The 13,668-nt window shown below is 49.4% G+C and overlaps 1 protein-coding gene across 1 annotated transcript in view; it reads right to left on the reverse strand.

Moving 5' to 3' along the window:
• LOC144509046 (liprin-alpha-3-like) overlaps positions 1–8,439 on the reverse strand; it is a 137,755-nt gene extending 129,316 nt beyond the window's left edge. Inside the window, exon 1 of the mRNA XM_078237329.1 lies at positions 8,124–8,439. Coding sequence (XP_078093455.1) covers positions 8,124–8,357 — 234 coding nt within the window. The 5' untranslated portion in view covers positions 8,358–8,439. The remainder of the gene's footprint in view (positions 1–8,123) is intronic.
• Positions 8,440–13,668: the final 5,229 nt, after the last annotated feature.

A 13,668-nucleotide genomic window follows, 5' to 3' on the forward strand; every position in this document is an offset into this window, starting at 1 on the left:
AGATCCATTGGGAAGAGCCACGTACTTGATAAGGATATTGATAAGTGCTTCAACACACAGGGCGGGGTTTTCCAGCCCCCCTCCCGCCCCCGCACCCAGATGGCAAGTTTTCCGAAGCTCGTCATTGGGTGGGCCGGAATGTTACGGCCGTTCACGCCATCAGGATTTTCCCGTCCCGCTGCAGCGAAGGGAGATTCGGCAGGGCGTTGGATTCTCCGACCTCGCTGCAGCGGGAGCGTGGCAGTAGGATCGCGCTGTTGGTGTTTACAGCATCTTGCCAGAGGATCCCATCGCTGGAGAGGCTGGAAAAATCTCACCCCGACTATCTTCAACAAACATTCAATAATTATCGCACCTATTCCAGCTATAAGAAAAAATAGCATTGATATCACACCTTTCGAAACCTCAGGTTTTCCAATAGTGCGTCCAAACTACTTCAGAAATGCTATTACTTTGGTACTTGGTAAATACGACACCCAATCACACAAAGCAAGAGCCAATAAACAGGCGAACAGCCAGTTAAAGTTTATTTATTAGTCACAAGTAGGCGTACATTAACACTGCAATGAAGTTACTGTGAAAATCCCCCAGTCGCCACACTCCGGCGCCTGTTCAGGTACATTGAGGGAGAATTTAGCACGGCCAATGCACCTAACCAGCACGTCTTTCCGACTGTGGGAGGAAACCGGAGCACCCGGAGGAAACCCACGCAGACACGAGGAGAATGCGCAAACTCCACACAGACAGTGACCCGGGAATTGAACCCGGGTCCCTGGCGCTGTGAGGCAGCAGTGCTAACCACTGTGTCACCGTGCCGCAGTTAATCTGTGAATCCATAACACTGAACTCATCCCAAAACCTGGTGCCAATGTTCGAACTCGCATCAAGTCCCGTCCCCATTTTAGTAAATAAAAAGTAAAGGGAAAGTCACCATAGTCCCAGATAACCACAGCCTGCTCTCCCCTTTGAGGGGGAGAGCTGACTGGTGGTGATTTAACCTGAGGGTCACCACACCTCAGGTGAGGGGCAAGGTTGTAAAGGCGGGGCCTTCCATGAATAACCTCAGTCGGTGTGGGAATTGAACCTGTGCTGTTGGCATCACTCTGCAACGTGAGCCAGCCAACAAAGCTAAACCAACACCCTCTAGCATCCTCTCTTGTGGCTTGGTGTCAAATTGCAAGACCATAAGACGTAGGGGGCAGGAGGCCATTCGGTCCATCGAGTTTGCTCTACCATTCAATGAGATCATGTATGATCTGATGTGATAATCCCACTTTCCCGCCTTATCCCCATAACCCATGATTCCCTTACTGATTAAAAATCTGTCTCAGCCTTGAACATTCTTAATGACCCGACCTCTACAGCCCTCTGCGATAAAGAATTCCACAGATTCACCACCCTCAGAGAAGAAATTCCTCTTCATCTCAGTCTTAAATGGGCGAACCCCTTACTCTGAGATTATGCCCTCTGGTCCTAGACTCTCCCACAAGGGGAAACAGCCTCTCAGCATCTACCCTGTCAACTCCCCTGAGAATCCTATATGTCTCAATATATAGGATGACTCATTTCTTCTAAACTCCAATGAGTACAGACCCAACCCACTCAATCTCTCCTGGTAAGAAAATCCCTCCAGTGGGGAAGAAGAAGAGACCAAAGCAAAGGTGAATTAACTTGAAGGGAAGGGCCAGTAACACTCAGCGAAAGAGCAGGCAGAGTGAGGTTGCTAATCAAAGAAGGTCTGGTTTGTTTCAATGTGAGAAGTGTAACAGGTAAGGCAGATGAACTCAGAGCTTGGATTAGTACTTGGAACTACGATATTATTGCTATTACAGAGACTTGGTTAAGGGAAGGACAGGATTGGCAGTTTAATGTTCCAGGATACAGATGTTTCAGGTGGGATAGAAGGGGATGTAAAAGGGGTGGGGGAGCTGCACTAGTGGTTAAGGAGGATATCACAGCTGTACTGCGGGAGGACACCTCGGAGGGCTCATACAGCGAGGCAATATGGGTAGAGCTCAGAAATAGGAAGGGTGTAGTCACAATATTGGGGGTTTACTATAGGCCGCCCAACAGCCAGTGGGAGATAGAGGAACAGATATGTAGGCAGATTGTGGCAAGGTGTAAAAGTAACAGGGTTGTTGTGGTGGGAGATTTTAACTTCCCCTTTATTGACTGGGACTCACTTAGTGCTAGGGGCGTGGATGGGGCAGAGTTTGTAAGGAGCATCCAGGAGGGCTTCTTGAAACAGTATGTAGATAGTCCAACTAGGGAAAGGGGCCGTACTGGACCTGGTATTGGGGAATGAGCCCAGTCAAGTGGTCGACGTTTAAGTAGGGGAGCAGTTTGAGAACAGTGACCACAATTCAGTAAGCTATAAAGGTACTGATGGATAAAGATAAGGATAGTCCTCAAGTGAAGATTGTAAATTGGGGGAAGGCTAATTACAACAGTATTAGGCAGGAACTGAGGAATGTAGATTGGGGGCAGATGTTTGAGGGCAAATCAACATTGACATGTGGGAGGCTTTCAAGTGTAAGTTGATAGGGATTCAGGACCGGCACAAGGATGAAGGATAAGAATGGCAAGTTTTGGGAACCTTGGATAACAAACGATATTGTGAGCCTAGTTAAAGAGAAAAAGGAAGCATTTGTCAAAGCTATGAGGCTGGGAACACACGAAGCAAGTGTGGAATACAAGGAAAGTAGAAAGAAACTTAAGCAAGGAGTAAGGAGGGCTAAAAGGGGTCATGAAAAGGCATTGGCCAGCAAGATTAAGGAAAATCCCAAGGCTTTTTACACATATATAAAGGGCAAGAGGGTAGCCAGGGAGAGGGTTGGCCCACTCAAGGACAGGAGAGGGAATCTATGCATGGAGCCAGAGGAGATGGGCGAGGTGTTAAATGAGTACTTTGCGTCAGTATTCACCAAAGAGAAGGACTTGGTGGATGATGAGTCTGGGAAAGGATGTGTAGATTGTTTGAGTCATGTTGAGATCAAAAAGGAGGTATTGGTTCTTGAGAAACATTAAGGTAGACAAGTCTCCAGGACCTGATGGGACATACTTCAGAATATTGAGAGAGGCAAGGGATAAAATTGTTGGGGCCTTGAGAGAAATCTTTGTATCCTCACTGACTACAGGGGAGGTCCCAGAGGATTGGAGAATAGCCAATGTTGTTCCTTTGTTTAAGAAGGGTAGCAAGAATAATCCAGGTAATTACAGGCCGGTGAGCCTTACGTCAGTGCTCGGGAAATTATTGGAGAGGATTCTTCGAGACAGGATTTACTCCCACTTGGAAATAAGTGGACGTATTAGTGAGAGGCAACATGGTTTTGTGAAGGGGAGGTTGTGTCTCACTAATTTGATCGAGTTTTTCGAGGAAGTGACGAAGATGATTGATGAGGGTAGGGCAGTGGATGTTGTCTACATGGTCTTCAGTAAGGCCTTTGGCAAGGTCCCTCATGGCAGACTGGTGCAGAAGATGAAGTTGCGTGGGATCAGAGGGAGCTGGCAAAATGGATACAGAACTGGTTCGGTCAAAGAAGACAGAGGGTAGCAGTGGAAGGGTACATTTCTGGATGGAGGACTGTGACAAGTGGTATTCCTCAGGGATCAGTGCTGGGACCTTTGCTGTTTGTAATATATAGAAATGATTTGGAGTGAAATGTAAGTGGTTTGATTAGTAAGTTTGCGGACGACACAAAGGTTGGTGGATTTGCGGATAGTGATGAGGACCATCAGAGGATACAGCAGGATACAGATCGGTTGGAGACCTGGGTGGAGAGATGGCAGATGGAGTTTAATCGGGATAAATGTGAGGTAATGCATTTTGGAAGGTCTAATACAGATAGGAAATGTACAGTAAATGGTAGAACCTTCAAGAGTATTGATAGGCAGAGGGATCTGGGTGTATAGGTACACAGGTCACTGAAAGTGGCAACGCAGGTGGAGAAGGTAGTCAAGAAGACATAAGGCATGCTTGCCTTCATCGGCCGGGGCATTGAGTTTAAAAATTGGCAAGTCATGTTGCAGCTTTATCGAACCTTAGTTAGGCCGCACTTGGAATATAGTGTTCAATTCTGGTCGCCACACTACCAGAAGGATGTGGAGGCTTTGGAGAGGGTACAGAAAAGATTTACCAGGATGTTGCCTGGTATGGAGGGCATTAGCTATGAGGAGAGGTTGGAGAAACTTGGTTTGTTCTCACTGGAACGACGGAGGTTGAGGGGCGACCTGATAGAAGTCTACAAGATTATGAAAGGCATGGACAGAGTGGATCGTCAGAAGCTTTTTCCCAGGGTGGAAGAGTCAATTACTAGGGGACATAGGTTTAAGGTGCGAGGGGCAAGGTTTAAACGAGATGTACGAGGCAAGTTTTTACAGAGAGTGATGGGTGCCTGGAACTCGCTGCCTGGGGGAGGTAGTGGAAGTAGATACAATAGTGACTTTTAAGGGGCGTCTGGACGAATACATGAATAAGATGGGAATAGAGGGATATGGTCCCCGGAAGGGTAGGGGGTTTTAGTTCAGTCGGGCAGCATGGTCGGTGCAGGCTTGGAGGGCCGAAGGGCCTGTGCCTGTGCTGTAATTTTCTTTGGTCTTTGTTCTTAAATTCTCCCTCAGTGTGTGTACCCGAACAGGTGGCAGAGTGCGGCGACTCGGGGATTTTCACAGCAACTTCATTGCAATGTTAATGTAAGCCTACTTGTGACACTAATAAATATTTAAAAATTCAGGGCACAGTTGGCGACATATACGGCTTGGCAGGAAGTTGTTCAACAAGATGGACGCCACTCCAGCTTGTCAAAGCGGCACGTGTGGAAGGGGAGAGAGAGGAGAGAGAAAATAAAGGAGAAAGATTATCTGGGAAACAAGACACTGAATGTGTTTCCTCCATCATTCCCGACCTCTGAACCCATTCTTTGTGAGGCGACATAGTTGACAAACACAGAGGACAATCTGATCACGATGTCACAGCTAAACAAACACATTTACCTCACGTTTCCTGTTTGCACAACTTTACAGCTACCTACACTCAAAAACCATCTGCCATTGCTTTGCCCATCTGCTAAACCCGTCAAATACTAGTCCCTGCCACTTCACCCCTCTTCCCTGCCTCTGTAACCACCTCCGGCCTCACAACTCTCCACCCCAGGTATAAAATCAAGAGGGGCAGAGACAGGATAAACGCTCACAGAGGGGGGAGTTTTCCCGGAATCGGAGTGGGCGAGGGGCACATCATGGAACGGTCTGTTGACCTTGGGCGGGGATTTTCCGGTTTCGGGGCGAGCGCATCTGGGAGATCCCGCCCACAGTGACATAGGGCGGCACGGTGGCACAGTGGTTAGCACTGCTGCCTCACAGCGCCAGGGACCCGGGTTCAATTCTGGCCTTGGGTCACTGTCTCTCCGGAGTCTGCACATTCTTCTTGCATTAAGTTAATCTTTCTCTACACCCTAGCTATGACTGTAACACTACATTCTGCACTCTCTCGTTTCCTTCTCTATGAACGGTATGTTCTGTATAGCGCGCAAGAAACAATACTTTTCACTGTGTGTTAATACATGTGACAATAATAAATCAAATCGAAGTTTGCGTGGGTTTCCTCCCATACTCCAAAGATGTGCAGGTTAGGTGGATTGGCCATGCTAAATTGCCCCTTCTTGTCCCAAGATGTGTAGGTTAGGGGGATTAGTGGGGCAAATGCGTGGGGTTATGGGGATAGGTGCAGACCTAATGGGCCAAATGGCCTTCTTCTGCACTATAGGGATGCTATAGTCTTTTTCCCAGGGAGGGGCAATTGAGAACTAGAGGGCATAGGCTTAAAGTGAAAGGGGAAAGATTTAAAAGGGACCCGAGGGGTAACTTCTTCACGCAGAGGGTGGTGTGTGTATGGAATGAGCTGCCAGAGAAAGTGCTCGAGGCGGGCTCAATAGCATTTGGATAAGTACATGGATGGGAAAGGATTCGAGGGAGATGGGCCAAACGCAGGCAATTGGGACTAGCTGGAAGGCACCATTGTCAGCATGGATCAGTTGGGCCGAAGGGCCTGTTTCCGTGCTGTGTTGCTCTGTGACTCTATCTCTGCACCCTTCCCAATCTGGCCTCTCGTGCAATGCTAATGTTCATTGTTCCACCAGTTTTTATTCTGGAGATTCGGGGCTGAACCACTTGATAAAACTCCAGCTCCCTGCTCTATTCCCTGTCTTCCTCGATGCCCAGCAACCTCTCAATCTTATCGTGAGGTACACAGCCAACCGGGTTGGGTAATTCCAAGAAACCTTTTCACACAGCAGGTGTTTTTTTAAAAATTCATTCGTGGGACATGGGCGTCGCTGGCTGGCCTGCATTTATTGCCCATTTATTGCCAATAATGAGACAGAGTACAGGAATGAGATAGAGAATCTGGTGAACTGGTGCGGCAACAATAATCTCTCCCTCGATGTCAACAAAACGAAGGAGATTGTCACCGACTTCAGGAAGCGTAAAGGAGAACATGCCCCTGTCTACATCAACGGGGACAAAGTAGAAATAGTCGAGAGCTTCAAGTTTTTAGGTGTCCAGATCACCAGCAACCTGTCCTGGTTCCCCCATGCCGACACTCTCGTTAAGAAAGCCCACCAACGCCTCTATTTTCTCAGAAGACTAAGGAAATTTGGCATGTCAGCTACGACTCTCACCAACTTTTACAGATGCGCCATAGAAAGCATTCTTTCTGGTTGTATCACAGCTTGGTATGGCTCCTGCTCTGACCCAAGACCGCAAGGAACTACAAAGGGTCGTGAATGTAGCCCAATCCATCACGCAAACCAGCCTCCCATCCATCGACTCTGTCTACACTTCTCGCTGCCTCAGCAAAGCAGCCAGCATAATTAAGGACCCCACGCACCCCGGACATTCTCTCTTCCACCTTCTTCCGTCGGGAAAAAGATACAAAAGTCTGAGGTCTCGTACCAACCGACTCAAGAACAGCTTCTTCCCTGCTGCCATCAGACTTTTGAATGGACTTAGCTCATATTAAGTTGATCTTTCTCTACACCCTAGCTATGACTGTAACACTACATTCTGCACTCTCTCCTTTCCTTCTCTATGAACGGTATGCTTTGTCTGTAAAGCACGCAAGAAACAATACTTTTCACTGTATGTTAATACATGTGACAATGATAAATCAAATAATATATCTGGTTGGTATTCCACAGACTTTCAATGTATTATGGATTCCTCAATGAATGAAAGGCTAAAAGCCAGGAACCCGGCTATATTTTTGCGTCTTCTATCGTGGCGACAGATATATAGGGCTAGGTTTCCGAGGGTCCTTCAGAAACGGATGGCAGGGTCTGATTCTGCAACCGGAATTTTCACCGGCACAGGATAAGGGTATACGGCCAGGAGCCCACATCTTGCAGTCTGCACCAGGCTGCCTCCATTGCAGCAATAGACATCTCCCGCTCCTCCCACATTATTGCTCAGTCACACCAGCTTTGCAAAGGCTCATGGTTCATGACCCCCCTCAGGGATTTTGTGAACCACAGTCTGGGTGAGGGAACCTTTCTGAGAGCTTCACAAGGTCTTACCCATGCCAACCTATGCCCCTCCACCCACACCCACAGCCACTCTTAGAATCATGGAATCCTGACAGTGCAGAAAGAAGCCATTCGGCCCATTGGGTCTGCACCGACCACAATCCCACCCAGGCCCTATCCCCATAACCCCACGTATTCAACCTTGCTAACTGCCCTGATACTTTCAGCATGGCCAATCCACCTAACCTAAACATCTTTGAACAATAAGGGGCAATTTAGCATGGCCAATCCACCTAATCTGCACATCTTGAGACACTAAGGGGCAATTTAGCATGGCCAATCCACATCTTTGGATACTGAGGGACAATTTCGTATGACCAGTCAACCTCTACAGTCCTTTGGACTGTGGGAGGAAACCGGAGCACCCGGAGGAAACCCACGCAGACATGGGGAGAACGTGCAGACTCCACACAGATAGTGACCCGAGCTGGGAATCGAACCCAGGTTCCCTGGTGCCGTGAGGCAGCAGTGCTAACCACTGTGCCACCGTCGCCTTCATCCGCCCATTCTCTCACCCTCAGGATGTGAAAGGGATTCCCCTACCTGTGGCAGGGCAATGCTGAGCTGCCGCTGCAGGGATTCTTTCTCGTGGCCGAGCTCTCGCAGGCGTAGCTGGGCGCCGGCCAAGCTCTCCTGGGTCTCCCGCAGGCTTTCCAGCAGCCGCTCCCGCTCGTTGAGCATGTTGACCATCAGCTGTTCAAAGTTGGCGTCGTCCGACCCATACTGAGAGCCGCGGCGGTTGTCCTCATTAATGGTGGGCATCACCTCGCACATCATCTTGTCCCCGTTAGACCATTGGAAACCTCGAGAGACGTGGTAGCAGCCAGTGGCAGCGAGGGGACAGGATTACCAGCTCGTTTCTCGGTTCCAGAAAATCCAGGAGCTAAAAACACAGAAATAATCAGGGAAAAAAAATTAACGGATAAAAGATCCAAAACCATTGGCCTAACATCTGGATGCTGACACTTAAGATTCACTGGGTTCCAGAAAGCACAAGAGACGTGTTTCATAAGTTACTAAAACTTATAAAGTTCCTTTATTACTCACACTGCAATGAAGTTCTTTTTATTCATTCGTGGGACATGGGCGTCGCTGGCTGGGCCAACATTTATTGCCCATCCCTAGTTGCCCAAGGGCAGTTAAGCATCAACCACATTGCTGTGGCTCTGGAGTCACATGTAGGCCAGACAGGGTAAGGACGGCAGATTTCCTTCCTTAAAGGACATTAGTGAATCAGATGGGTTTTTCCAACAATGGTTTCATGGTCATCAGTAGATTCTTAATTTTATATTGAATTCAAATTCCACCATCTGCCGTGGCGGGATTCGAACCCGGGTCCCCAGAACATTAGCTGAGTTTCTGGATTAATAGTCTAGCATTAATACCACTAGGCCATCGCCTCCTATGGCTGATGGGATTGTCTTTTGCTCTGGCAGACTACTGTTGGCATGGGAACCTCGGTTTGAATCCCGCCACAGCATTAGTGACCCAGACGGGTTTTTCCAACAATGGACAATGGCTTCGCGGTCATCATTCCAGATTTATTTTTATTGAATTCAAATTTCACCACCTGCTGTGGTGAGAGGACTCGGAGGAAACCCGTGCAGACACGGGGAGAACGTGCAGACTCTGCACAGACAGTGACCCAAGCCAGGAATCGAACCCGGTTCCCTGGCGCCGTGAGGCAGCAATGCTAACCACTGTGCGGAGGAGACTGAAGGGGTACAATTTTCGGAAGTGCCGAACTTTCAGATGGGAGCAAGCCTCTCGGGTGGGGTTGGGAAGTTCTCCCCAGGGTAGCATTTGCCCCTCAGTTAACACCTACTAACAGATCTTATGGTCCTTCTATCACAATGCTGTTTAGGGAATCTTGCTCTGCCAAAAATAGTGGCTACATTTTTTACAACAGCAACTGCACTTCAAAGAGTGCGTCATTGGGATGTTCTGAAAGGCGCTATACAAATGTGTTGGTTCTTCCTATGAGGGAAATAGGTGCTTAGCTGTAATTATTAGCAGTTTATGGCCAGTAAAGGGGAGGGAAGAGAGGAGCGGGGATGGGGAAATTCGCCAGGGTTACAGTTCCAAAATGCTTTCTAATGACCCCGAATAGGAATGATGAGCAAGACCAGGGTAAGGCTTAGGTGTGATGTCGTCAACAGTTGAATAGGCCATGGGGACTCCAACCCATAGCCCAGCAACAACTGAATAGTACAGAATACCCCCAAAGATCTGGGAAACAGCCAATTTACAGAAAGCAAGATCCCACAAACAGCAATGTGACGAGCGGCCTGATTACCTGGTTTTTGAGTGATGTTGGACAAGGAATGAATGTTGCCCAAGAACACTGAGGAAAACTCTCCCCCTATCCAGGGGATCTCTTACATCCATCCGAGGGGGCAAACAGGGCCACAGTTTAGCATCCACCCAAAAGGTTGGACCTCACTCTTCAGTATTGAATGGAAGGTGCCAGACTAGAATGCACGCGCCGGCCTGGGTCACACGCTCCAGCCTGGAACACGGGCTCCAGCCTGCGCCCCCCGGCCTGGGTTGCGCATACTCCGGCCTGGTCACGGGCTCCGGCCTAGAATGCGGGCTCCGACCTAGAACAAGGGGCTCCGGCCTGGGCCCCGTGCCCTCAGGCCTGGGCTGCCGGCTCCGGCCTGTGCCATGCCCTCCGGCCTAGAACACGGGCTCCGGCCTGCGCCCTCCAACCTGGGCGGCGCACCTCCGGCCTGGGTCGTGGGCTCCGGTCTAGAATGTGGGCTCCGGCCTAGAACACGCGCCCTCCAGCCTGGGGCCGCGCGCTCCAGCCTGGAACACAGCCTCCGGCCTGAGCCCTGTGCCCTCAAGCTCCTGGATTGGGCCTCAAACCCAGAATTTTCAGATGCAGCTGAGAACCGCTCAGGAAAGCCAACACCGTAAAAGAGGGAGTGATTAATGAGACAGGGTGAAGGATAAGGCAATTTTGAGAAACTTCAGTTTGGGTCCCTGTGCCCTGGGACAGATTTAACAATGTACCAGCTGCTGATTCTAGACACATTTATCTTACTATCACATTCGCTGAAAGCATTTATAAACTCTCAACTGAGACTATCGTCATGTCTGCCGAGGCAGCAACTCACCACCAACCTTCTCAAGGGCAATTAGGGATAGGCACCAGGTGCTGGGACCAGACAGCGACGCCCACATTGTGAGAATGAATAAAGAAAATCTGCCATTTTAGTATTTTCTGTGGGCGTCGCTGGCTAGACCAGCATGCATTGCCCAGCCCTAATTGCCCTCAAGAGGGTGGTGGTGAACTGCGTTCTTGAGCCACTACAGTCCATGTGGTGTAGGCACACCCACAGTGCTGTTCGGGAGGCAGGTGGTAACATAGTGGTAATGTCACTGGCCTAGTAATCCAGAGGCCCAGGAGGATGTTCTGGGCCCAAGGCAGGTGGTGGAATTTAAATTCACAGTGGGTTAGCGCTGCTGCCTCACAGCGCCAGGGGCCTGGGTTCGATTCCGGCCTCGGGTGACTGTCTGTCCCACACTCCGAAAGACACTAAAGGTTCGATTTCCAGCTTGGGGTCACTGTCTGTGTGGAATTTGCACGTTCTCCCCGTGTCTGCGTGGGTTTCCTCCGGATACTCCGGTTTCCTTCCCCACTCTGAAAGACGTGGTGGTTAGGGTGCATTGGCCGTGCTAAATTCTCCCTCAGTGTTACCCGAACAGGTGCCGGAGTGTGGGCGGCTAGGGGATTTTCACAGTAACTTCATTGCGATGTTAATGTAAGCCTACTTGTGACAATAATAAATAAACTTTTCAAAAAAAGGGGGCAATTTAGCATGGCCAGTCAACCTAACCCGCACATCTTTGGACTGTGGGAGGAAACTGGAGCACCCGGAGGAAACCCACGCAAACACAGGGAGGACATGCAAACTCCACACAGACAGTAACCCAAGCCGGGAATCGAACCCGGGTCCCTGGAGCTGTGAGGCAGCAGTGCTAACCACTGTGTCACCGTGGGAGGAAGCAAATGTTGGTCAGGAGTAACTCGGGACCACTTCTGCGGAGTCTTAAACTTCCCCATCCAGTCTGCAAAGGGACAGTGCAGCCATGATTGACAGGCGGAGCAGACACGATGGGGCGAGTGGCCTAATTCTGCTCCGATGTCTTATGGTCCTATGGAGAGAGAATCAGATTGCCGCACAAGCCTCTGTTTTGGAAACCCCTTCCAAACCCCTTCCTGCAGATCTGCAAAGTGATGGCACGATGGTTAATACAGCATTTCTAAAGCCCTCTGGTTATATAATGCCATTTGCCAATTGTCATAGAATCCTGCAGTGCAGAAGGGGGCCATTCAGCCCATCGAGTCTGCACCGACCACAATCCCACCCAGTCCCCAACCCCATAAGTTTACCCTAGCTAATCCTCCTGACACTAAGGGGCAATTTGTCATGGCCAATCCACCTAACCCACACATCTTTGGACTGTGGGAGGAGACCGGAGCACCCGGAGGAAACCCACGCAGACACGGGGGGAATGTGCAAACTCTACACAGACAGTGACCCGAGGCCGGAATTGAACCCGGGTCCCTGGCGCTGTGAGGCAGCAGTGCTAACCACTTGTCAGCCACACAAAACACACTAACCACATGTTAAGCACACATGCCACACAATACACATATGCACACACACGCGCCACACAACACACACACATGCACAAACACACACACACGCACACACACACTCTGATGCTAGATCTATCCGCGCACAACCTTGAAAAACTGCCACTGCCACCTCATAAGACACCATCTGTCTGTTCCCTGCTCAACTGTTTCTGCAGCACCAGTTTAGATGCTGCATTCACATTTGCTCATATCCTGTGTTATTGCAAAACCCTTCTGGAAGATTCACTTGACGGGATGAGATAAGGGGGAGGTTGGATGGGAGGGACGTTTTTAAACCCTAAGAAAACACCCAAAAAGCAATTTGTTTTAACAAAAACCAAAACCAAAAAGGGGGAAATTTTCCCATATTGCCTGTCATGGTGGGGGGAGAGGTGGGGGGAACCATGTAAATATGTGGGGTTACGGGAATAGGGCCTGGGTGGGATTGTAGTTGGCGCAGACTCAATGGGCCGAATAGCCTCCTTCAGCACTGTAGGGATTCTGTGACAATTGGCAAACGGCATTATATAACCAGAGGGCTTTGGAAACGCTGTATTAACCATCGCGCCGTCGCTTTATAGAACTGCAGGACCTTGTGAGGAAGGGGTTTCCAAAACAGAGGCTTGTGCGGCAATCTGGTTCGCCCACCTCGGACGGTGTTTTCCAGTTTCGGGGCGAGCGTGGACAGAAAGTCCCGCCCAAAGTGTTGGCCAAGGAGGGGGTGAATCAACCCCAAGGTAGGCACGCAGGTGTGGAGGGAAAGGCAAAGCGGAGGCAACAGGGGGAATAGGGTCACAGACCAACTGGGTCAATAGCAAGCAGTCTATGGCCTGGGTCCCTGCAGGAAGCATGGCGTTGGAAGCAGAGGTACCAACACTGGCATATAGTACAAGAAGAAGTCTCACGACACCAAATTAAAGTCCAACAGGTTTATTTGATAGCACGAGCTTTCGGAGCGTTGTCCCTTCATCAGATGAGTGAAGAGTTGTGTTCACAAATAGGGCATACATAGATACAGACTCAAATTGTAGACAGGGTCTCTGTCGATATATGCCCTGTTTGTGAACACAACTCTTCACTCACCTGAAGAAGGAGCGACAATCCGAAAGCTTGTGCTACCAAATAAACCTGTTGGATTTTAACCTGGTGTTGTGAGACTTCTTACTGTGCCCACCCCAGTCCAACGCCGGCATCTCCACATCATAGGGTACAAGAGCAAGGAGGTAATGTTGGAGTTGATTTGATTTATTATTGTCACATGTATTAACATACAGTGAAAAGTATTGTTTCTTGCGCGCTGTACAGACAAAACATACCGTTCATAGAGAAGGAAAGGAGAGAGTGCAGAATGTAGTGTTACAGTCATAGCTAGGGTGTAGAGAAAGATCAACTTAATGCGAGTTGGTCCATTCAAAAGTCTGACAGCAGCAGGGAAGA

Source organism: Mustelus asterias, chromosome 21 (genome assembly GCF_964213995.1).
Source record: "Mustelus asterias chromosome 21, sMusAst1.hap1.1, whole genome shotgun sequence".
NCBI lineage: Eukaryota > Metazoa > Chordata > Chondrichthyes > Carcharhiniformes > Triakidae > Mustelus > Mustelus asterias.